General features: G+C 39.8%; 1 protein-coding gene across 3 annotated transcripts in view; it reads right to left on the reverse strand.

Moving 5' to 3' along the window:
- The window catches only part of CCDC88C (coiled-coil domain containing 88C), a 95,235-nt gene that overhangs the window by 21,078 nt on the left and 50,178 nt on the right, over positions 1-23,979 (reverse strand). For all 3 annotated transcript variants that reach the window (XM_041471882.1, XM_041471883.1, XM_041471881.1), the window contains 12 exons: positions 23,675-23,859; positions 23,079-23,160; positions 22,474-22,632; positions 16,069-16,215; positions 13,553-13,697; positions 10,837-11,018; positions 7,665-7,802; positions 5,181-6,251; positions 2,819-2,946; positions 1,627-1,768; positions 830-1,018; positions 285-446 (listed from right to left, as the gene is read on the reverse strand). In XM_041471882.1, the coding sequence (XP_041327816.1) occupies positions 285-446; positions 830-1,018; positions 1,627-1,768; positions 2,819-2,946; positions 5,181-6,251; positions 7,665-7,802; positions 10,837-11,018; positions 13,553-13,697; positions 16,069-16,215; positions 22,474-22,632; positions 23,079-23,160; positions 23,675-23,859 (2,730 nt within the window). The remainder of the gene's footprint in view (positions 1-284; positions 447-829; positions 1,019-1,626; positions 1,769-2,818; positions 2,947-5,180; positions 6,252-7,664; positions 7,803-10,836; positions 11,019-13,552; positions 13,698-16,068; positions 16,216-22,473; positions 22,633-23,078; positions 23,161-23,674; positions 23,860-23,979) is intronic.

Genomic DNA, 23,979 nt, shown 5'->3' on the forward strand with positions numbered 1-23,979 from the left:
GCTTCTGGAATAACACATCTGGATTTTGCTGTATTAATTTTAATTTACTCTCTCTAAATAACCACCTTCTTGCTGAAGGTAGCTACCAGACATTAGGTACAGACCCAATTTCCCTTCTAGCTTGGAGAAGTTCAGATCTCAAACTAAGCTCCACCTCCTGGGCTTCATCTTTCCATCATTACATCAGCCTACCAACACCAACATTTCATTATTAGCTGTCATCTCCTCCACACTACCGTAAACAAATCCAACCTCCTGGCACAGAGGCACAAGGATGTTCTGACCTGGAGTTTGGCTGTCTGTGTCTGCAGGGCAGTGTTATGCTCTTGAAGGAAGACATTTTGCTTCTGTAGTGTCAGGATCTGATTGTTGAAGGAGACATTCTGTGTTTCCAAATGCTTTAGCTGTTCCTTAAGCAGCTGTTTCTCAGTATGCAGGGCTGCATTCTGAAAGAAAGATGGTATTGGAGGGGTGACAGAAAGAAAAGAAACAGCTGTCCTGATTATCTGGAGTCCTTTCAAAGATGAGAACCAATTAATGATGATCATTCTGCAACAAAGGCATAAAAAACCTTCTTTACAGCATTAAACGAAGGTAGGACAGATGTTAACACACAGGATTACTCCTTGCAAAGACGGGACAAGATGGACACAAGACACATGAAGCACTTAAGTCCCATGCAGACCTAAGAGACACCCAAGGAATCTGGTAACTTGTGTGCTCCAGAAAACCCACCAGATTCCTTTAAGCTCAACAATCCAGTTTCCACCAACCCACTCAAGAGCACAAGAGAAGTCTACGAACTAAGAGAAAATAGGAGAAGGCTTACATTCCTTTCCAGTTCAATGGCCCTGTCCTTCAGTTTCAGCAGCTCTGTGGTGGCCTCTTGGTGCCCTGTTTCCAATTTCTCATTCATTTGCTGGTTGGCAATGAGCTTCTCTGCTGAATTCCTCAGTGACTTCTGAGCACACTGCCCATCCTGCTGAGTCTGCTTAAGTGCATCAAAGTCCTTCTTCACCTACACAGTCAACAAGCAACAACCTTCACCACTGAGGGAACTGCAATAATGCATTAATAATGATGGCATATGTCACTCCTCTCTTGCACTGTACAGACTTTCAGAGATTCAACAACCATTACCCCACTTCACAGGGAGGGAAGCTGAGACACAGACAGGGGGAAGAATCCATGTCTCTGGGCCTCCAGACTCAAGCTCACTATCACCTAACAAACAGACTGTTCTTAGGGGAGATGCTTCAACTGCAGTCTTCCTTAGCCCATGTTTCCACTAAACAAGGCAGAAAAACACAGCCATGCCAATGAAAAAAAAAAAAACCATGGGAAAACAGATCTACAAAGAGCAGTTATCCAAGAAAACCCCTCCTGATGTGCCCCTAGCCCAACATTTTTTTATTAATTTTGTGTCATTACATAGAAAGGGACAAAAAAAAGGCAGTCCAGTGAAAAAAGGGTTCTTGGGAAGGATGTGTATAGGGAGGGGCGAAGAGAAGAAAAAACCTGTCCTTCAAAAAAAAAAACAAAAAACCAAACCAAAAAATCCCCAAACATGTGAATGTGCAGAACTGCAATGCAATGTCAAAAATTAAAATTCACTTAAGCTCTTACCATATTTAGATCATTCTGTAACTGCTGGTTCAAGTTCAGAAAGTCTTTCACTTGGGCTTCCAGCATTGCAATCTTCTCCTCTTTCACAGCTAGAGTTGATTTTAGTGCTGATTCAGTTTTGCTTTCCAGAACCTTGTATTTTCTGAAAAATATGGTAACAGCTTTTCAATGTCTGCTGCTAGGATATGAGCCACCATCTAAACAGCAGACTTCACCTTCACCCGTTCCCAGTCTCACTGCATGTTAAATTATACATGCTTGCTTCTTCAGGAAAATTATTTCCTCTACTGCTGCAGATTGCTACTGTTATATTATAGCTGGGGAAAATGGAAAATCCAATCAATTTTAATAGAGATCAATGCCAGCATGGTTCTACAGAAATATCAAAGAGTTACATTACTTGAAAGAAAGTTTCTCTTTTTTCCCTTAATTGCAGTACAGAAAACTCTTCTTATGGCCCTTTTGTAGATTCTTAAGAAGGAAGATCCACAGTTTAAAGATTCCTACAAGATGGCTATGCTTCTCTAGGTAGATCCTACCAAGAAGTCATGGTTCTACAGAAATATCAAAGAGTTACATTACTTGAAAGAAAACAAGTTTCTCTTTTTTCCCTTAATTGAAGTACAGAAAACTGTTCTTATGGTCCTTTTGTAGATTCTTAAGAAGGAGGAAGATCCACAGTTTAAAGATTCCTGCAAAATGGCTATGCTTCTCTAGGTAGGTCCTACCAAGAAGCCAATATACACACAGGTTGTTGGGATTTTCTTTTCATTACTAAAGAACTTACAAAGGAATTCCTAGCCATCAGATATTTCTTAGGCAACATCTATATTTATATTAATAGATATCTAAATCAATTACATGAAGTAATGACAGATACTGTTTAACAGACACCATTCTACATGAAGAGAAATACACACTGAAACAGGTACCCAGCTACTCTGCTGGGGAGTACAGAGGAACTGTAGTGGTTCCTAGCTAGCATGGAGAGAGAAAGGGGCATTTCTTCCTTCCACCCAAGAAAATGTTTTGCAAAACTTACAGTATGCTGCCAAGTTTGCCTCAGAAAAATGTGGTTTATGTCCAAAACTGTTAAGGGTAATGGCAAGGAGGCAACAGAACCAAAAAGAAAGGCAAAGGGCTTCAGTTAGGCTGAGTCAAAAGAATGACTAGAAGAGCTCAGTTTCCTTACCTGTCATCGTTGCCATTATCATCCTCCAGCAGCAGCTCTTTGTTCAATCCCATCTTCTCCAGTTCCTGGCTCAGTTTGTCCAGCTCACTAGATAACTTTTGACTCTTCAGCTTCTCCAGAACCAAATCCTGAAACAGCATAAACACAATTAGTTGCTATGCAAAGGGTGGTGGTAATTATCCAGCACTATACATTTTTTTTAAGAGTACTGAAAAATTTATTGGATAAAATCCTAGTTTCAAGTAGGTCAGCTAAAATTCTTCATCAGTGACAGCTGAGTGCAAACTGATTGGTTTTATTTATAGGTCACTTGAAATAAATCTGCAGAATGCTTCTTTTGGCCTTTGTTTCACTCACTGTACTGAACTACTTCTGCCAACACTGGCTTTGTGCCTGCCTGCTGAAGGAGGGAATGTGTGGGCCAGGAGGCACCACGCCATCTCTGTGCCACACAAGGATGTGTGCAGGGTAGGGAACACCAGCAGAGGGAGTTTCCACTTCTCAGCTAGGACAAAAAGCCCTGCCAGCACTGGTACACACACACAGGAGCAACAGGACTTCGGTATGGAAGTTTCCTGAGGTATTGTGTCTATGGTGTTATTACCAAGGGATTTGGTAACAGGGTCAGCAGTGAATAATGCACTGAGTTTCTCACATATGGTAAATTACTGCCCAAAAAGTCTAACTACACTGCAGAGTAAGAGACAGGACAGCTCTGGACAGGAGAGCTTGGTCACTTATTCTGGTATCTACAGATGCAGCCTGGTTTCATTTAGGTTTCTTTGGGAAGAAACTAAAGCAGAACCCAGCAAGGAAGTCATACAAGGAGAAGACTTGGTGGTGCTGTACCAGAAGGGATATTGGGACAATGCTGTCATGCCAGTAAAGTGGTCTGTGTGGAAATGGCCTCGAGAGACATTGCCAGTGTCAGCCTGCATTTCTAAAAAGGACAGATTATTTTTGGTGCATAGCTAAGTGTGAAGATCCCTACCATTCAAAATTCTCTGAAATACAAATGCACCACATTAATGTAAGAGATCTACATTGCTTGTGTTTCTGCTAAAAGTTTTCTTAAACAACACAAGAAAAAAAGAACAGAAAAGCTACAGAAGAACTTGAAATTAAAAAAAATATCCTGAATACCAAATAGAATCAAGAACAAAATTTTACAAAAATAGTTTGTTAAACTGTAGGTGTTCAATAGCCCTCTGACATCAAAAATTTAGCCATGAATTCATTCACATGGCAAGGTAAAAAACAGGGTTAAAGCCAGTGCTAGTCCAGTGATCTGTGAAGAGGTCCCTTCAACATCCATGAACTCTTTCTGCAGGATATATAGAAAGTAACTAAGAAAAAGAAGACAGGCTACTACACGGGTCTGCACCACTGGAAATTTGCAAAATTCTGAGAATGGAAAGATTATAGAGGAGCCTTATCAGAAATTATATTGTTTTAATAATTTTAAAGGAAAGTTGGATAGAAACATAAGTTGGGACTGTGCCAAATGTTTCCGACAGACTGTATTTCTCCTCCTCAAAATTACACTAATCCTTCAAAAACTGAAATAAAACTAAACCTTGAAGTAAGCAATTGCTTACTGTATTAATCTTGCTATACTTATCTATTTCACTGAGCTAATGCAGCACAACCGTTTTTCCTTTTAATAGTCCTTCACAGGAAATCTGGTCCTGGCAGGACAACAGCAGCCAGGACAGGCAATAAGAGCAAGTTGCAGTAATCTGAGTCTGCTCATAGGCCACTTATAAGAGTGTCAGGCTCTAGCACACATATCCTCAGATTGCCAGTTCCTAATGCTTGGTGCAGGGAGAGATCACTGCTGCTTAGCATGCTCTCTTCCAGCAGGGAAGCATTTGGGGAAAGATGCTGTAAGGTAGCTGTAAAGCAAAATCTTGGTGCAGCTGGTTTAGGTTGGTCATTTGAGATGGTTTTGTCTCTTTCAGAACAGGGGTGTCTATGTGTCCTCAGCAAGTGCCAGAAATTTCTAGACCTGAGAGTCAATCTCCCCTGCTGGAAATCTCAAGTTAGCAAACAATTTTGTAGTCATAGTAAGAGAAAGTATCAGAGTCTTTGGTTAACAGGCACCACATAAAAGCTGTTGCAAAATTTTATTCTGCATGAAAAAAAGATGTAATTTTGAGACTGTATGGTGGACACAAAGTGGATACTCCACAACTGCACCAAGTGCAGTTCTTGGCATGTTCTGCTTTCCAAGGCAACTCTTTCAAGTGACTTGTTAAGGCTGTGAAGATCTCCTGTGGGACAGATGTATGTATCCCTTAAGTACTTCACTGAGCTGGAAAAAAAATAGCAGCATAGAACCCAGCAGAATTGTCTTGCTTACCTCTCTCAGTGTAGCTAGTGTTCTCTTATCAATTGTAACTTGCTTTAAGAGGTCTTTATTGTCCTTTTCAAACTCTTTCAGTTTACAAGATGACTCTCTGAATCGAGCAATTTCCTTTTCTAGTGTCTTGTTTTCCTTCTCAGCGACTGCTAGCTTTACTGTACTGTCATCCAAAATAGCATCTTTCAGCTCCACTTGCTGCCAAAGCCGTTTCGTTTCTTTCTCTAGCATTTTTTTGTCTTTTTCTAGCTGAGACATGCCTTGTTCTAGGGCTTTGTTTTCCTTTTCTAAGCTCTCTAGCCGTTTGGCAGAAACCTTTAGCTCTTCAAGGTTCCTCTGAAGGACCTGATTTTCACTCTCCATTCCTTGAACTTCTTTTTCTAATTCCTGGATCTTTTTACTGCTGTTCTCCACAATTTGCTGAAGTCTCTGGTTTTCAGAATTGATACTCTGATAGCTTAGCTCCAGCCTCTCTGATTTCTTGTTCATTGCTTTCAACATTTCCACATTCTTTCTTAAGTCCTCTTTCTCCCTCTCCAAATCCTTATTTTCTGCTTCTATTTGTGCCATTTTTGTGCTAGTAAATCTCATGGTCTCTACCACTCTTCTAAGCTCCAGATTTTCTTCATCCAATTGCTTGTTGTCCCTTTCCAGGTCACCAAGACGGATAGAAATATTTTGCAATGTGTCCAAGGATTTTCTTAGTTTCCTATTTTCCACTTCCAGATCACCATTCTCTTGCTCAAGAACTTCCACTTTTTCTATCACTATTTTCATCACTGCTGCCTTTTTTGTGAGCTGTTCATTCTCCCTCTCCAGTCGGTGGAGCTCTTTTTCCATTTCTTCCACTCTTTCCACTTTTTCTCTAACCTGGTCAAAATCCTTTTGCAATTGTTTCTTCTCAAATTCCAGTTTGCTCAGTTTGCTACTCGTCTCGGTCACTGTTTCATGAAGGATTTTGTTCTCTTTTTCAATATCCTTCACTCTTGCCTCGCTGCTCACTTGTGATCTTTGTCTCAGGGATAAGACAACTTGATTAAGGTGATCATTTTCTTGTTTAAGGTCCTTTATCTACATAAACAGTTGTGCAAATGTTATTCATCTACTTACAAGTATACTACAAATTAGTCCTAAAGCAGAGAGATGACTGTTAACAAAATCATATCGATTTAATCCAAGACAAATTTCTCAGCAAATTATTGACTTGCTAATCAAGAAACCAAACTATTAAAAAAATTTATTTTAATACATTAGAAACTGTGCTACATTGCTGCTATCATTCAAGAAGGCTGGGGCAGAAGGAGAAAGCAGATAGAGGACCTTCAGAGAACACCTTGGAGAAGATGCTTTGTTACAAATCATTCTTAATAGAGGGTATCTTTCAATCTAGGTTTACCTTCATCTTGGGGACCTGAAGACTGAAATTATATCTAGTAAGGTGCCAGGAACCTCAGAATACTTGAAAATGTAGAGCAGTTACAGATGTCATTAAAGACACACTTCCTGTAAGGACAGTACACTTACCCCACTAGTCAAATTTCAGCTGATGCAATTGTAATTCAGACTGCAATTTGCATTTGATTCTTATACTAGACAACATCCATACAAATCAAAAGGGCCTAGACCTGAAAAAATCACAAACTACTATTTTTAACAACTGGGAATATGTCTAGTTTTACTTCCTGCCCTAACTTCAAACCATCTATTAATTCCTGCCACAAAGAATCTGTATGTGTTCTAATTTAAATATAAGACTTTGTTGGTAAAGTGCAGTTTCCCAGAGAGAAATATGGGTAAAAATCCTTCAAGATGAAAAGAAGTACACAAATAAGACATTTTGCTATTTAATTTTCACCTCACAAAAACTTAAGAGTAGATTTTAATACAGGCTGAGAATATTCACACCAGTTTCTAAAGATCTGTGTCTGTATTTTTTTCATTTGTCAAATCAGTACAGATGATACTTGCACAAACCTGTAATGAGAGTTTTCAGGCACTGCACATGAACTGCAGCACAGTGGTAAAAGCTGAAGGGCAATTAAAATGTCAATCCAGAAGACATAAGCACTTTCTCAGCATCTCTTTTAAATAGAGCAAAAAGGCTGGGTGGCTAAAGAACCTTAACCAAACCAATCATGCCATACAGGTGGTGGAAGACCAACCTTCAGCAACAAAATGGGGATTTATTTGCACATCTTAAAACCAGTTGGTATTCCATTTAGTAAAATCCAAAGACTTTTTTCCCTCAAGGGGGAATGTCTGTTCAAATAATAGCCTGAAGATCCCCTTATGGTAACAAGAGCAGGAATCAGTGAAACATGCTGGGCTTTTACACTTGAAGATTTTAACCTAGATTTGAACAAGTTCAACCTTAATAGCTCTCAAATTGCCTTATCTCCTTGAGAGAACCAGATGCTGTAAATGGCATCACTGAATTACCATTACTGAGCGCATGTTGTTACATTACATTTGAGAAATTTGCACCTGTCTGTCTTTGTCGGCTTTTAGAGTCTCCATGACAACTTGTAGCTGCTCTTTATCTTTTATCAGCTCCTCACTCAAGGTTTCCAAATCTTGATTGCTTTGCTTCTCTTTTTCAATTTGATTTTGCAACTTCTCAATCTGTGTGAAGAGAACACACCAAAACACATCAACCACAGCTGGACACAAGGACTGTCTGCACTTTAAGTAATTTTGTAGACCAGAGAGAAATGAGATGGGGACTGTGGCTGAAAGATGAAATCCCTCTCTCCTGCAGCTACCAGTCTCAGAGAAGGAAATGGACTATGTTGTTTTTCTCACAGTGCTAAGGATCTTCTTCATCTGAATAATCCCGTTTCTTCATGCCTTTTAAGATCAGAGACTATAAGGCACAGCAGTAAGAAATGCTTAGTTCACCTGCCTGCTGAATGCCCTGTTGTGCTCCTGTCAACAGGGATTAAGTTTCTGGTTCCCCTGAGGAACTTGCCTCCTCCTAGTCTCTCCATCACTGACGGTCCTACTCTACCAGTGAATGCAGGCAGTTATTAAGACAATTCAGTGAAAAACAATACTAAAAGACCAAAACACCAACCTAAAACAGTAACAGAGGAAAAATACTAAAGCACTGGAGTGATCCAGTTCATGCTCCCACTCTCTGTGTTCTGCTGGCCCTCTTTTCCCCAGCAGGTGACAATACTACATTTGAAAGATTTGTGAATAATGCTCCAGTCCTACAACAAACATTTCTTACTTATTCATTTTGAAAGCTGTACTTGTAATGCATGAGGAACAGAAAAGCAGTAGCTCTTCAGTACTTAGAACCAAGAGGTTCTGGGAACTATACTCCCCAAGTCAGGAAATAATTCCTTTTTAAACTTGCAAAGTACTGTGAGCATCTACAGCTCTGCACAAGTATCAGCTCATTTTTGCTTTGGTATTATCAACTCTGCCAGCAGTGAAAATGTCAATGAAAGGGGTATTAAACATAATTCTTACAAGTGGGAAATAGCTGGAGGCTGGGCTCTGCCTATGTCAACATGCCCCCATTACAGGAAGTGTTTAAACAAGCAGGGCTGCCTAGATTGGAGATAAGGAGGGCTCAGCAGCCAGAAATGTAACCATGTGGAGGTTCACTGGTCTCAAAGGAGCTGTTCAGAGAAAGCTGCAACAAACTCAGTAGCTCAGCAATAGTTGATCTTCATCTGCACTTCCCAGAAAACTGGAGACAAGACATTACTATTTACAGCTCTTTTCAGTAAGTCAGAAAGGCAGAGACAACAGACAGGTACTTGGGCTGCTACTACTTGAGTGTGCCTGAAAGGAGGGTTTTCTACTACTAGCTCCTCTGAAAGTCTTGTAAAAAAGGAAAAAAAAATGTACATAACTTTTTCTTTATAGCATCTCTTGTACTACCTCAATAATCCCGTTTCAGCTACATGATCCCACCAACCACTAGATCAGCAGATAAACAAGCATATTCAAACAACAATTTTTGAAAGTCTCAGAGAGCGGATGAAATCTCAGCTCAGTTAAACAACTTTAGGGAGACACGATTTTACTACAGATATCACAGGAAAGTTACCAAAAGAACCCAAAAGACATAGAACATTTGAGAAAAGTACTTTATCTCTTGTCCTCTGACTCACATGTGCTTGACTTTAACACTCCTCCAGAGCTCTTGCACTCTCCCCTGCCCACTGTAGCAAACATTTTGTAACAAATCAGAGACTTTCCCTATTATTTCCCTGGCACATCTTATTGTATTCTAATTGAGGGGAATCACAACTGTTGGCACCAATACAGTGCCATAACAGGAGGTGCCCACAGGAATCTGCCTGGGGCAAAGCCAGAGGTTGATCACAGTTGTTCAAATTATTTAAATTGCAGTACACCACAAGTATCTGCTGAGTGCTTTCTATGCCTCCATCTCCAGTTTTAGGCATGTAAATTAGAGATGGATTGAATTACTTATACACAAGAGGTCATAAATGGAAGTATGGAAGGAAAATTAGAGTGAATTGAATCTTTGCAGTTTTCCTTTTCACAAAAGAAAGAAAAAAAAGCAGAACTGATCTCAACTTAGCAAATGAATCTCTGCAGAAGATAGAATGATCCAGTGCTGGATACTGCTCTCCCTAGCAGAGAAATGGGCTTGCTACAATCTAACAATTCACAAGCATATTTTATATGTAGGTTCTTTCTCCCCTCGTCCTTTAGGGGATTCAGCTAGCTCACAGGCAAGCCAAACAGAACTGAAATCAATGCATCAATGTCTCACACACACAGGTGTAAGTAATGGGAAAAGGAGAAATGAGCCTTATAGTCTGGATAATTTATGAATGGTGGGAATGTGGAAAAATCCAACATGAAAATGTTTTATAATTTAGAGTAGGAAGGATCCTTTTTCCCCAGCAGCATTTGGCTCAATTAAACAGAACTGAGGAATGAAGTAACTAGTCAGACAAAAGTAAGGCTGGTAGTTGGAGGTGAAATGAGCAGTGTGTTTCACAAGGACAAGCACTGAGCTGGCATTTCAGCTAAATGTAATCAAAGTTAATAACAGAGTGCAACACATGTACGTGTAAGTACATTTACAAAGTGATGACCTACATGTTTGTTACAAAGATGGAAAGAGATGAGATCTTTGCAGAGAGAGAGAAAAACTAGAGAAGTTATAACAGCTAAGAGGACAAGAAAAAGAAAAGGCAATTCCAGGACTCTGGAGGGCAAGAAAGACATTTAGAATATACTAACCTGAATTCACCTGTGTAATTTATTTGACTTACATGTAAAAATTATTTAACTTTCAAAAACAAAAATAGTTCAATGTGACCATGGCTTCCTTTCTGTGAGACAACAGAGAGGGACACAATCAACAGTACAATCTGACAGGGGAAACAGGCACTGAAAACCAACTTTTATTTAACAGGAACAGTCACTTTTTCTTACAACGATGCATGTAAGCAGGTAGTGAAGTAGAAGGCATTAAATAAAATTATTAGAATTTAATTGCATTAGACTGCAATTAAATAGACAGGACCAAAATCATGGTCAGTCTTATGGGGACCATGGGTGAACTCCCTGAAAACTCACATAATTCAGGAATGCTTCACAGCCCTTACTTTCTTTAAACACAGTGCACAAAGAGCTCCATTTGCTCCTGTGAGCAAATTACCTTTTTGCTAAGCTGCTGATTTTCCTTTTCCAGTTCCACAAACTTTAGGCTGCTCTCCCTGGAGGTCAAGGAGGCATCTCTCAGCTCTTGGATTGTGTTCTGCAAGCTCTGATTATCCTTCTCCAGCTTCAGTATTCGACTCGAAGCACATTCATTCAACTCAAACACAAAGGACTTTCTGGCTGTTGAAACATGAGAAGCAGAAGGTGGCACTAATCAATTCAGCAACATCTCTTTCTGAGGTGCACAAGATCCACTTGGATGAAGGTTATTGCTGTCAGTCTTACAATTTCAGCTTGACTGCGAAGTAAATACTTGGTTAAAAACAGAACCAATTTTCACAGACAACCATTAATACCATTAATAAATAGGGTACTATCTGAACAGCCAGCCATCTAAAAAGTTGCTTACTTTCTTAATTCATCCTACATTTGCTTTAGTCATGTTGGGAGCATGTCTAGCGTTGGTAACAAAATATACTGTGATACCATCTCATACTTTCATCATAGGAAATAAATTGAGGCAGAAAGTAAACCTCTGCTAAGTTTTTGCTAAAACAACAAGGTGGTGCACTTCCAAGAGCTAGTGAAAACTCAGGTATTCAATCACATTCAGTTATAGAAAAAAATTCTTACAAAAGAGTATTCCAGTGCTTATACTACCACTTCTTCATCAAGAGTATGCTGAAGCACAGAGAATAATTTACTGCTAGGTATCCAGGCACAGGACACCCATCAGAATGCTGTATCCAAAGTTGAAATTTCAGAACTAACAAAATTTATTCAAGTTTTACAACAGAGATGCTGTTTTACTCAATGTTTGTAGATCAAAAGTCTCACTACTTCTCAGCCTCAAAATCGATCACCTGAGCCTCACTGCTCTGGTAATTTCTCTGCCCAGCATCTGAATAATTGCAAGAGCAACCTTCATTTACACATGAAATAATTGCTACCCATCATCTCAAAACCACATTTCATATGAAATGGACTTGAACACTGTCTTTAAATCAAAGAAAATTAATAACTCCTTCTAAATAAGCACTACAGCACACTGAGTACTTTAAGCTGGCAACTTTCTGAGATTGGTAAAATTCTGTTTGTCTCTTTTACAGAGCATCACCTGGAAAGCTTTGGTGAAGTGAAGACTCAAATACTTATCATTTACTAACTAAATACTCTAGTTGAGTTCTGTTCTGCAGTCCACCTAAATTACTTTTTCCCATGCTTATTTTTTTAATTATTTTAAATAAAAAATACCAAACTAGCTGGTAAAATCTTCCATCTGCCACCCTTGCAGACTCAACTTGATATCCAGGAATGGGAGATTTTCCAGAAGAGTTTTGCAGTCTGACTCTATTTGTACAAACAAGCTGCATTCAGAACAGCAACACAGATTGAAATAAAACTTCTTTCAGAGAGTTACTGTAAAATCAGAATAGCACTTCCATGAACTACAAGTCCAAAGCGCTAAAATGCTAAACATCAGTGCAGTGATAAATCACTCAAGCAAATTTTGAAAGTTATGTTTGATGAAAATTAGTAAATAAGAGGTAACTAGCATTCTTCCTTCTATTACATCAATAGTGAAAGCAAATCAGGAAGGGAACAAAACTTGGTATTTTAAACCGGCCATAAAATTAAGGTATTTTTACATTTTCCTGAAATACTCTTGGTCAAAATTTTTAAGTTTTGAGAGAACTGTGTTTTCCCCCCACTAACACAATGAGCAATATCCTTGATTACAAAGAAGGAGTAATAGAGTGACATTCATTTCTCAGGCTAACATAACCTGATTTGCAAGATTATTATTTATAAGTAACAATTAACTCGCCATTAATCTTAGTGAAGAGAACTCAGATCCTAGACAGCTAGAAGATTCCAGAATTGGTGTCAGCCACACACACAGCTGTTTTACAAAACAAAGCTATTCCAGGCAGTTTCACTGAAAACTTAACATCTGCTTACTCTAATTTATGCCTTTGTCTTCAAGTTCAACTGTTCCTGGCTCACAAAGCCAAACATGCAAGTCTTAGCAAAATAAGGTGAATACTCAATACTCAAAGCTGCATGTTGAATTAGAGGAAATAGCTTGTATTTCCCAAGTTCGACTTAGAATTGTTATTTTGGCTGGAGTAACAGACAGAATAAATGCTAAACACAGAAACTAATGCTAAAACCTGTCCAGTGAAGAAAGAATAAGCTATCTTTATCATAGCTACGGAAATCAAATCAACCACTCAAAGAAAAAAAATCAGACAGTTATTTTAACTGCACACGTTTTTCAGTATCTAGTAAAAATAAATGACTTCAGCATACATTACTTCCTGGGACTTAAAGACCACATAACTGTCTGTATTAACTGTACTAAAGAATACTAAAGATCACAGACTCCACCCAACCATTCAGTTAGAAATATTCAATGTGACATTTCTGCTGTGTCATTTACAAAGCTTTATTTTTTAATTTTTATTAAAGTGTAATACTTAGAAGTCATTCTCTCAGTGATGAACAAAAGCAAAGCATTTTGATGCTTTCAAAAGAGAGTGAAAGGAAGAGGAATACATTTTAGAAGTTCAAAAAAAATGAAGGTCAAAGTCAAATGGCTGAATGAGGGAAGCTTTCCAATCTTGGATTCAACTTCTGTTCCCATCTCAGTCAACCAATCTGTTTATTCTGAAACAGACCACAAACACCACAGCTATCCCAGTGGTACTCACTATCTGCAAGATCAGTGCTTTTAGACAGCTGTTCTAGTTCCCAGCCTAGGTGTGCAGACTCGTTCATGCTCTGTTTCTGTGCAATCTCCAAGACCATGTTCTCCTCCAGCAGCTCTTCAATTCTCTTCTTGTCTGTGTCCCGGTCCTGTGCAAGACACAAGTGAATGAAAGTGTGTTCAGCTCATCTCTATGTCTGCAGGCCAAGCTGCTACAAGCACGGTGCATGTTGAGGGTAGAAGAATCTCCTTAAAAGCTGGGGTTTTATAATGAAATACATCTTCAGCATTAAATGTTTGCTGTGGGCTACCTATATGAGCCACAGGAAGCAAAGCCCAACTGGCCCTGTTGAGCACCAGCTCTGGTCCACAACACACTTGGAGAAAGGGGAATGGCAGTGAGCACTTACTGGGTGATGACAGGGCCACTACAAGCCAGGACTAGTATGGCAGACTGGATTCAAGATGTCTCCAGAGCTAAGCTCTTCAAAAACATGCTGCATCATGCTCTGACAAACTGGAACTTCTTCAGATAGAACATAGAATTCTGCAGAGCTTCAACTCATCACATCAAACTTGGACACAGTCGTATGGATCAGCAAGTAACACCTGCCTCATCATTTGAATTCTAACTCCTGAAAACAGACCTGGAGAACTAATCTATTGCTGCTTCTTGTGACTATCTGGGACATTTGCTTTTGTGGGAACTGAAAGGTTGCCTCAGTGGTTCTCAGCTTTTCAGAAACCATAACTCAAAGATTCATCAAGTCACCAGAAAATCTCCAGCAACTTTGGAGAAGCTAAGCATGACATGACCTTTATAATATCCTGAATCATAGAGTCATAAAATGGTTTGGGATGGAAGGGACACTAAAGATTATGCAGTTCTTGCCAAGGGAAGGGACACTTCCCACTAGACCACATTGCCCTGTCCAATCTAGCCTTTAACACTTCCAGAGATGAGGCATCCACAGCTTATCAGGGAAACCTCTTTCAGTGCCGTACCACCCTTTACCTCTCACAGTAAAGAGCTTCTTCTTCCTACTATCCAATCTAAACCTACTCTCTTGTAGTTTGAAGCCATTCCCTCTTGTCCTATCACCACATGCCCTTGTAAAATGTCCTTCACTACCTGTTCTTTCCCTCCAAATACTGCAAGCCAGCAATTAGGTCACCCTGGAGCCCCCTCTTCTCCAGGCTGGGAAATCCCAATTCTCTCAGCCTTTCCTCACAGGAAAGGTGCCCCACCCCTCTGATCATCTTGGAGACCCTCCTCTGGACTTGGTCCAATAGGTTCACATACTTCCTGTGCTGGGACCCCAGAGCTGGATGCAGCACTCCAGTGGGGTCTCAACAGAGCAGAGTGGAAGGGCAGAATCCCCTCCCTCGCCCTGCTGCCCACACTGCTTTGGAGCAGCCCAGGACACATTTGGCTCTCTGGGCTGTGAGTGCCCATGGCTGGATCATGTCCAGCCTCTCATCCACCAGCACCCCCAAGTCCTTCTCAGCAGGGCTGCTCTGACCTGTTCATGCCCACCCTGTGTTGATACCAGGCTTGCCCTGACCCAAGTGCAGCACCTTGAACTAGATCTTGCTCCACCACATGAGATTCCCATGGGCCCACTGCTTGAGCTTGTCCAGGTCCCTCTGGATGGCATCCCATCCTTCAGGTGTGTCAATCACACTACTCTGCTTGGTGTCACTTGCAAATCCACTGACAGTGCACTTGACCCCTTTGACAATGTCATAAATGACAAAGATATTAAGTAACACTGGTCCCAATATGGATCCCAGGGGACATCCCTTGTCACTGACTTACACTGAGATTGAGTTATCCCATACAGCATCCTCCACATTTTTATTTCCAACAGAACCTGCTGAAAATCCTCTACAGATAAACCCACAAGAATTCAAATCATGGTGGGATAAGAGGAGGACTGTTAAGTAAAATACAAGAGATAAAAGAGTATTTATTATTTCTAGTGGGTTTATGAAGTCCAGTGTTGGTTTTTGTTTGTAGACAGTAGTCTCCCACTTATTACCTTACCTTATTTGTGAAACAATAAAACATACCTCTTATTTACACATAAAGAAATTCTGGATTTTTGTGTCTTTTACAGTGGTACTGGATTCTTAAAGACACTGCAATGGCCGGGGATTTTGTTTCCAACAAGAAAGCCTATTTACTAGAGCAGATTTAATTTCCTAACCTAAGAGATTTCTACTTAAACAGATTTTAGTATCTCTATTAACAAAATGTATGAAAGCAGACTGTATTTTAAAATTGTTATATACCTTCCGCATAAAAAAACCCTCAGTCTCATACAACGTAGCATTGGCAATAACTACACTGTTAACATTACACTATTTCAAGAATTCATGTAGTTCAACCTAAAAACCTATTCAAAAGCACTACTGATTTATTTGCCTGTCTCTACCAGTTTCTGTGACTTGATTTTGTAATGTAAAGATGAAAACAGAAGTTAAAAAAATTAGCATAATGAAAATGAAAGCACATACCAGCTCTACATCATGAAGTTTGGATTTCAACTGCAAATTTTCTTTCTCTAATTCATGCAGCTTATCACCACGAGCTCTTGCCATGGTTAGCTGTTCTTCTAGCATGGCTTTTGTTTCAATTAATACAATGTTGTCTTCTCTTAATTCCTAGAGGAAAAAAGTAACATTGTTAATTTCTTACTAACTTTTCATAAACCAAGTGATTTTAATAAAGTGACATTGCAAAAAACAAGAAGGAAATCTGAAATGTCTTTTTTCACAGAAAGACTTTTACTTAATATTTTAATGAGAGATGATAGTATTTTTTTATTACCTTTGAGTCACTATGCAAGTAAATCTACTATTTCTTAGGGTTTTTCCCTCAATTTTACAAGTTTAACAAAGTTTCTTTTGCTTTATATGAGGCTAGATCAAGAGGTGCACACAAAAGAGCAACTGTTCAATTCTACTGTTATACTTCCTTTGCCAATTCATCATAGTTCCTTGTTTTCCCAGCTTCAAAATAGATTATTTACTTACAAGGGATGGGGAATGGCATCAATCAATACATTCAAAATACACATTCCTGTTTCAGTACACTCATGTGCAAACGTCTGTTTAATAAAGTTTCTCTCTCTCCCTCTCATGAATAGAATTTTAATGCACTTAACAGCAGAAGTTGTTTTATACTTACCACTTAACATTCCCTGCCACTTCCCCACTAAACACATGAGTGTGAACTGCACAAGCCACCTCACTTACTCATTAGAGCTTTTGGATCTGGTTTTATTGAGTAGAAGTTTAATTTATTACTTTGTTGCAGCCACAGCATTAGAAACAGGTGAATTATACTGCACTGCAACTGTTCCTTGCAAATGACAAATCAAATGAAACTCTGGTCATTCAAGTATCTTATTCTGGAAACAGGAAACATCCACAGCATGAAATCTGGCCATGAAATGTTGGTCATGTTTTAAACAGATTTATCAAAAATGTCTCATTTTAAACTGTAATACCTCACTGCTAGCTTTTACTTTAGTTGATCCTCAGATAAGTCTTGAGTCCAAAACAAATGTTCTATGGCAGGAATACATCAGCATTTCAAAGATTAAATGGATACAGTAAGGAATTTTCCCCAGACGAGTTACAACTGGGCAAGAAACAGACTGATTCTCTACAGAAACTTCATCATTCTCTCCCCATCCACTCTCTTGTTCCAATGAAATATACAAAACCAGAAAATGTGCAACAGAACAAAATGCTAGACAAGTTTATTCCTGGATAACTGACTTGAAATGTGATGTCTCTGCTGACACAGTGTTCACATCTGGTCTCTCAGACCACAAACATCCAAACCAAGTAGATTCCTGAAAGATCACCACACATGAGCAAATCACTTTCACAACTTAATCAGTAACTACCTTCTCATTTTTTGGGGTGTAATCAGACTTAAGAAGCCTTATATAAACTCATTTATTTAAAAAGCAAACAAAAAAGAAAAAAAAAAGAAGAAAAATAAGTAAAATAGATGTAAAGAATGAGTTAAGAGTGTCTGATGACAGCCACTCCCCCTGCCTTTTGGTACTACAGGGGGCCATCATTTAAAAGCCTTTCATAATCATAGTTGTTTGTTGCAGCTTAACTGTATATGGCATAATATGGAAAGTCTACCCTATGCAGTACCATACGGCCCTTGATCTCTCAGTGGGTCAGCTACCAACTTGCAAATCATGAGAGAAACAAATTCCCTACTATAGTAGCATTAAAAGGACAAGTATGTCAGTGTTTGTGATGATTTGTGAAGAGATTCATCTTCAATTAAAATGTCTGAGTATGAGCCTGCATTTTGGGCCAAGTCTGATCTAACAGGGTCACTTCATGGTGGGCAGACTTAAAAGGCTGACACTGAACAGATGACAGACCAGAAGAAGTACATGGCACAAAAACTGCTGGGTGTTATGGAAGCTGCCAGAATATCTGTAATGAAACAGCAATGTGCCAAGAGTTTACTTTGCTAGATCACCACACTTAATCTGGACCACAGCCCTAAGAACTAAAGTGGTGTCTGACCTCAAAGACATGACCTCATAACTATCCTTAAAAATGCCTACCAAGCAAGAACTAGTTATTTTAGTGTCTCATCAAGAGCCAAATTATGTGCCAAGTACATACACATATGCAGGCTCTGGTACAAACCACAAACCAGTGGGAGCTGCAGTATATGGAAAACTGAAGCACTTTCCATTGAGCACCCAGGATGGGCAGTCATGCCAGTTCAAAGTAGTTCTGATGAAATATTAAATTAATAACCAGGTGGAAATGCCTGCTGTGACAAGGTAAACATGGTTCACTCTCAGATCTGAGGTTGTCTTAATATTGAAAAGTTCATATAATTTAAATAATTAGTCCATGGGAGCTTTGTAGAGTTACATCTCAAGGCCTGGGAAGAAAAGCTGTCCTAACTAAAACATGCCAGCACTAACATCTCCCAGAAGTTGCTGGAATAACACAGCTGACCTAAAAATCTAACTGGCTACAAATCACTCTTGTTAGACAGTCAGCAGGTGGTGGTCATACGGTGGTGCTGCTTCCACTGGAATTACAGTTCAGTTTTAATCAAATTAACAAATTCAAATATAAAAATAACCAAATATATAATTCAAATACAAAAAACAACTAACATTATTTTATAACTATAAGGTTATTTTTAAATCAGCAACAAAAACAGTTGGCTGTGGGGATTTTTTGTCTAATATACTGAGTATAACTCAGCTTTTGCACTTTCTAAAAGAATTACATATCGTGGTTTGATGCCCTATCAACTGTAACTTGAAATAGCTTTAACAATGTGCTCTGTGCATTCAGATGGTTACAATTAACTCTGGGTATAAGTGGTTACACAATCAGAGTGTGTTGCCACTGGGAAACATTTTCAGAAACTAAAGTAGCAATGAGACTGTTTAAATCTGAAAAAAAAAAAAAAAATTCACATGCAACTGGACCCAATTCAAGCCCTTGCCTTCAGGCAGTTCAGCAGCTGTTGATACTGAGCCATAACACAGTAAACATCTTGTGACAATCAAACACTGAACACTCATATGACAATGACATGCTTTTGCTTTTGGTTTAATTGACAAGAGACTCCTCCCATCATTCTGCTTAGAAATTTGATTATGATGGGAAGGAGAAAAATTGGGCAAGGCATTCTCCTTGGCCTTAGAAAATAATCTCATTTCATGGAAGAACAAAAGGTTCAGTGGAGATGATCCTGGAAGGGAGCTTTGCACTGCAGAGAAGAGCCTCCATGGAGGAAGCCCTGCACTGAGCTGCTCCTTTACATTCACAGTTGTGACCTCAACAAGCAACCCCAGCAGGAAGGTTCCAGAGGACATTCATGCTCCTTGAACGATGGTTCAATTAAAATGTCACTCTTGAGCCATTTGCCAAGACAGAGAGAAGGGAAACACCACCCAAGCCTTAAATGTGTTACGCTGACATACAGATTTCAGCCTTTTGCATTCCTCCTGCAATATCAGGAAGGAAAATATTTTAAGGGCTCATTTAATAGCTTTCTGCATTAATGCACAACATTAAATCCTCTTTTTCTTCTCACCTACCAATCTGGCACTGCTTATTAACAACCCTGTCAAGACCATACAACACCTATGAGCCCTAAGGTATCACATTACCACAGAAAAGTGGCTGATGCAGAACACACCTACATTTTCACTGCATGCTCTGGATGATTTGTTCAGGTCTTAAGGGTTAGAGCTTAGCAAGCCATTGGCAACCAGTAAATGCCGTGAAATGAATAATCACTGTACTGTCTAGAGGTAAAAATCTCTGCCATGTTACATCCCTAAACAAATCTAAGCAGAGACTATACTGACCCCAGACATTAATTCTTCTTTCAGAGGGGCAGAGGACTCGAGTCAGATTTGACAGAAAACTGAGGACCCATGGAAAACTGGACGCTGGCTAGTATGCACAGTCTTTGTGCTACTCTATGACCATGAAAACACAGAATAGGGCCCTGTGGAATCCTCTGAATGCACCAGCCTGAGACCAACGGAGTTTGCCTGCTGTTCAATGCTGTCAGTCCATGGCTGAGTCAAAACTTGATCAATGATGGAAGAGGGAGTGGTGAGAATGTGAAGCTCGCTGTCTATTCTAAACCACACAGCACTCTGCACACAGCTGTGCAATCCTGCTGCCCGTTAGAAGAGCTCAGCTCCTACAAAAAGTGACTTTTGCTAAAGGCCACACTGTGTCTCCAAATTAGACATGTGCCTGATTGATGGGAAATATTCCTGGTCCCACTACTGTATTTGTGCTGGTTTTGGCTGGGGTAGGCCAAATGGCTGGTATGGGGCTGTGTTTTACATTTGGCTGAACACAGTGTTAATACAGAGATGTTTTTGTTATTGCAGACTAGGGCTCACACAGAGCAAAGGCCTTTTTGTGCTTTCTGTGCTGCCATGATGGCAAGGAAGCTGGGGATGCATGGGAAACTGGGAGGAGACACAGCCAGGACAGGTGACTCAAACTGACCGAAGGGATATTCCAGACCATATGGCATCATGCTCAGTATATAAAGTGGGAAGAAGAAGGAGGAATGGAAGGACATTTGGAGTGATTGGATTTCACCTCCCAAGTCACCATTACATGTGATGGGGCTCTGCTCCTGTGGAGATGGCTGAACACCTGCCTGCCCATGGGAAGCAGTGAATTAATTCCTTGGTGTGCTTTGCCTGTGTGTGTGGCTTTTGCGTTCCCTATTAAACAGTCTTTAGATAAACCCATTAGTTTTCCAGCATTTACCCTTCCAATTCACCCTTTAATCTCACTGGTGGAGAGTGAGTGGCTGTGAGGGGCTTGGCTGCTGGATGGGGTTAAACCATGACAGTATTGCAGGGAGGTATCCCTGGAGAGCCAGCACTTATCTCTGACACTCTCCAGTACCACCAAAAACTGACAGGATGGAAGAGAGAGCACAGAGAGTTAGAAGAAATTTGAAACTAACATGAAGGTCTCTTAACTGAACACTATGCTAAGCAAGATTAGCAGTGCAGGAAACTGCTGGCTCTGAGACAATCAAGAAGGCTACTCCCTTGATTTCAAACGAAGGGGACACAAAACCTCCTCTCTGAGCTCCAGGTAAATTATCTGAGCAACAGGTAAAGCTAAGCACCTGCAGTGCACAGCCAGAAGGGGAACATCAGGATTGCTCACTGACAGCCAGTGTGCCAGGGTAGAGCATGACTGATTTGCCAGCTTGAAGGATGAAAACAGAGAGAGGCAGAGCTTCATTCCTCCTAATACAAACTAGGAATTACCGAGAGGGCAAGACAGGCTTTTGTAGTCTACTACTACATTTAATAACCATCCATTTTAGTGAACCTATTCATAAGAAGCAGCAGCTAGCTACCCCCTTAGGTTAAAGAAGGGGGAAAAAAATAACTTACAAAGTAGAGTTTATAGAGCAGAAAAATAAGGTCTGTGTTCTCAGCCAGAGGCCTGGCAACATCATTCTTCTACCTCAGACTTGGAATTTTATCTAATTATAGTGAGGCTGTCAATTACCGAACCTCCATTTGGTTCAGCAGTCTGGATATTTATTTGACCTTGGCTGAAGTGTTATGTATGTGGATTATTGGGAGTTTTGGTATGAATTCCTCAAAGAACTGAAAGAACAGAAAGAGCAGTCCTACCTAAATTCAACATCAGCCATGCTGAGCCAATGAGTTTGGCCAAACGATCTCTAAGGCCTTTTGCAACCCAATTCAATTAATAATTCCAGGATGGGCATAGCTGCAGGTGACTAAGCACCTGACATTACTACTGGAACCAAGCCACACACTTCTCATTGACATACCCCACTCATGACACTAGGGAGGATCCAAATTTTTTCTCCTTTCTACTACAAGTAACAGCTGCAAAAAGGGGTGGCTAGAATTTGTAATCTGAAGTCCTCCTTAAAAATGCTATTTTAACAACAGTTGCATCTGTTACAAAACCCTACGGAAAAACACCCAGACATTCACTTAACTAATTTATAAATGCTACTTAAAATGTTTGTCCAAGGAACAACTTTGGAACAGAGGGAATTTACCTAAAGCTAAACTAAAGGTCTGGACTCTAGAAAAAGCGTCCAGAAAAGGTCTGTCCTGTTTAGCCACATAATGCTGAACTAAGCAGAGTTCTTTAAAACTAATGGGCATTTATTTTGTGTGCACCAAGTACTTCCTCTACTGAAAGAAGTTTTAAGATGCTCAGTCAATAGCTATGATGTATGTTATGAAACTTCTACTTGCTCTGATGTTCTGCTATGGTCAGCTCAATGACAAATGACACATGAACCAGCTATACAACAAAAACCAAGCATGAAGGATTACTCAGCAAATCTTTCTCCTCATTTCCACTTGCCTCCATGCGAGCTTTGTAGAACTCCACATCGTGAAGTTTCTCTTTGCAGCGCACCAGCTCCATCTCGAGCCTCTCCACGCGGTTTGCCCTCTCCCTCAGAGAGTCCAGCTCATCTCTGTAGGCTCGGGCAGAGCGAGCATCTGAGGCAAGGTGCATGTTCTGCGAGGGATAAGCAGGGAGAAAAACCTAACTTAATACTTTTAAGCATGTACTTTAAACTTGATTTTTTTGTATTTACTTACTGGTTGTAAGCATAAACAAAGAGTATTCATCTGGTTAAGGAGTAAGAATTCTACTAGTAGCCAGTAAATTCTCTGCAAGACAGAGGTTCATTAGCCTGTTGGACCTCTGACATAACTAATGCCTGATGCTGCATAAGCTTCAGGTACTACTAGGTTATATGCAAGGTGAACAGATGAGACTGCTCTCAACAGATACATGGGAAGCAAAGCACTGCTATGCTACAACCATAATCTTTAAACAGCTTGCTGGACTAAGCTGATTTCGTCATTATAAACAGACATAGTAGTAATTTTAGCTTCACACTGAAACAGGATTTTTTTTAAAATGCAGAAGATTGTCACAGTAAAATGAGCCCATCTCACCTCTTGCTTTATTTTTTGCAGCTCTAGGGTGAGCTGCTCAACTTCATGTTTAGAATCTGCAAGCTGCTCAGACTTCTCTTCCCTGAAAAGGATTAGAAGAATCTTAGTAATTTTTTTCTTTCCTAAAACAATATTGATTATATGGACACTGCCAGGAATCTGTAAACAAAGAGAAAAATCTTCCAGCATATTCTTAATTATGACAGCTTCATCATTTTCTCATGATACTATACACATATCATGAATCCAAGTTTGCAACTCTATTTTTATACTAAGTTCCTGTGTTCAAATCTCACTGGTGCACCGATCATAGATAGCTTCCACTTCAAGTTAAAAAGCAGAGCTAGCAGCTGGTATTTTGAAGGAAGGAAAAGAGAGATAAGACACAAAAAGAAGAATGGAAGTAGCCATCACTCCATATTTGAAGGCCAATTATGAAAGAGAAAAGATGGAACACAATACTAGCCTCCTACTGCTCTGATTTGAAAGGTGCGATCCTGAGGGCTCCTATGGAAGCCAGTGTATTGGAGCCAACAGGTTCCTGTACTTTCAGGATGTACAAGTCTCCCTAGAAGCACAAAACAATGGTGACTTACAGTTCCTGACGGATTCTTCTCAATTTAGCCTTTGTGTCTGCCAGCTCAACTGCAAGGTGCTGCTTTTCTTCATTTGAAAGAGGGTTTGCAGGGTTTGGTGAAGAATCTGGACTTGGTACTTTCAGAGGGCTTGGTGGTTGCTGAGACTGCAGATAATCTCTCTCTTGAGTGAGATCTACAATGACCTGGAAATACAGAAGACTATGTAGTGCCAAGAGATAAATTGTGTATTTAAACATTGTTTTAAAAATACCTAAAAATTGTTTTTAGATTTAGGAAATTATTAGTATGGCACGATACAGAAT

The sequence above is a fragment of the Pyrgilauda ruficollis genome, unplaced genomic scaffold (genome assembly GCF_017590135.1).
Source record: "Pyrgilauda ruficollis isolate IOZ18807 unplaced genomic scaffold, ASM1759013v1 scaffold28, whole genome shotgun sequence".
NCBI lineage: Eukaryota > Metazoa > Chordata > Aves > Passeriformes > Passeridae > Pyrgilauda > Pyrgilauda ruficollis.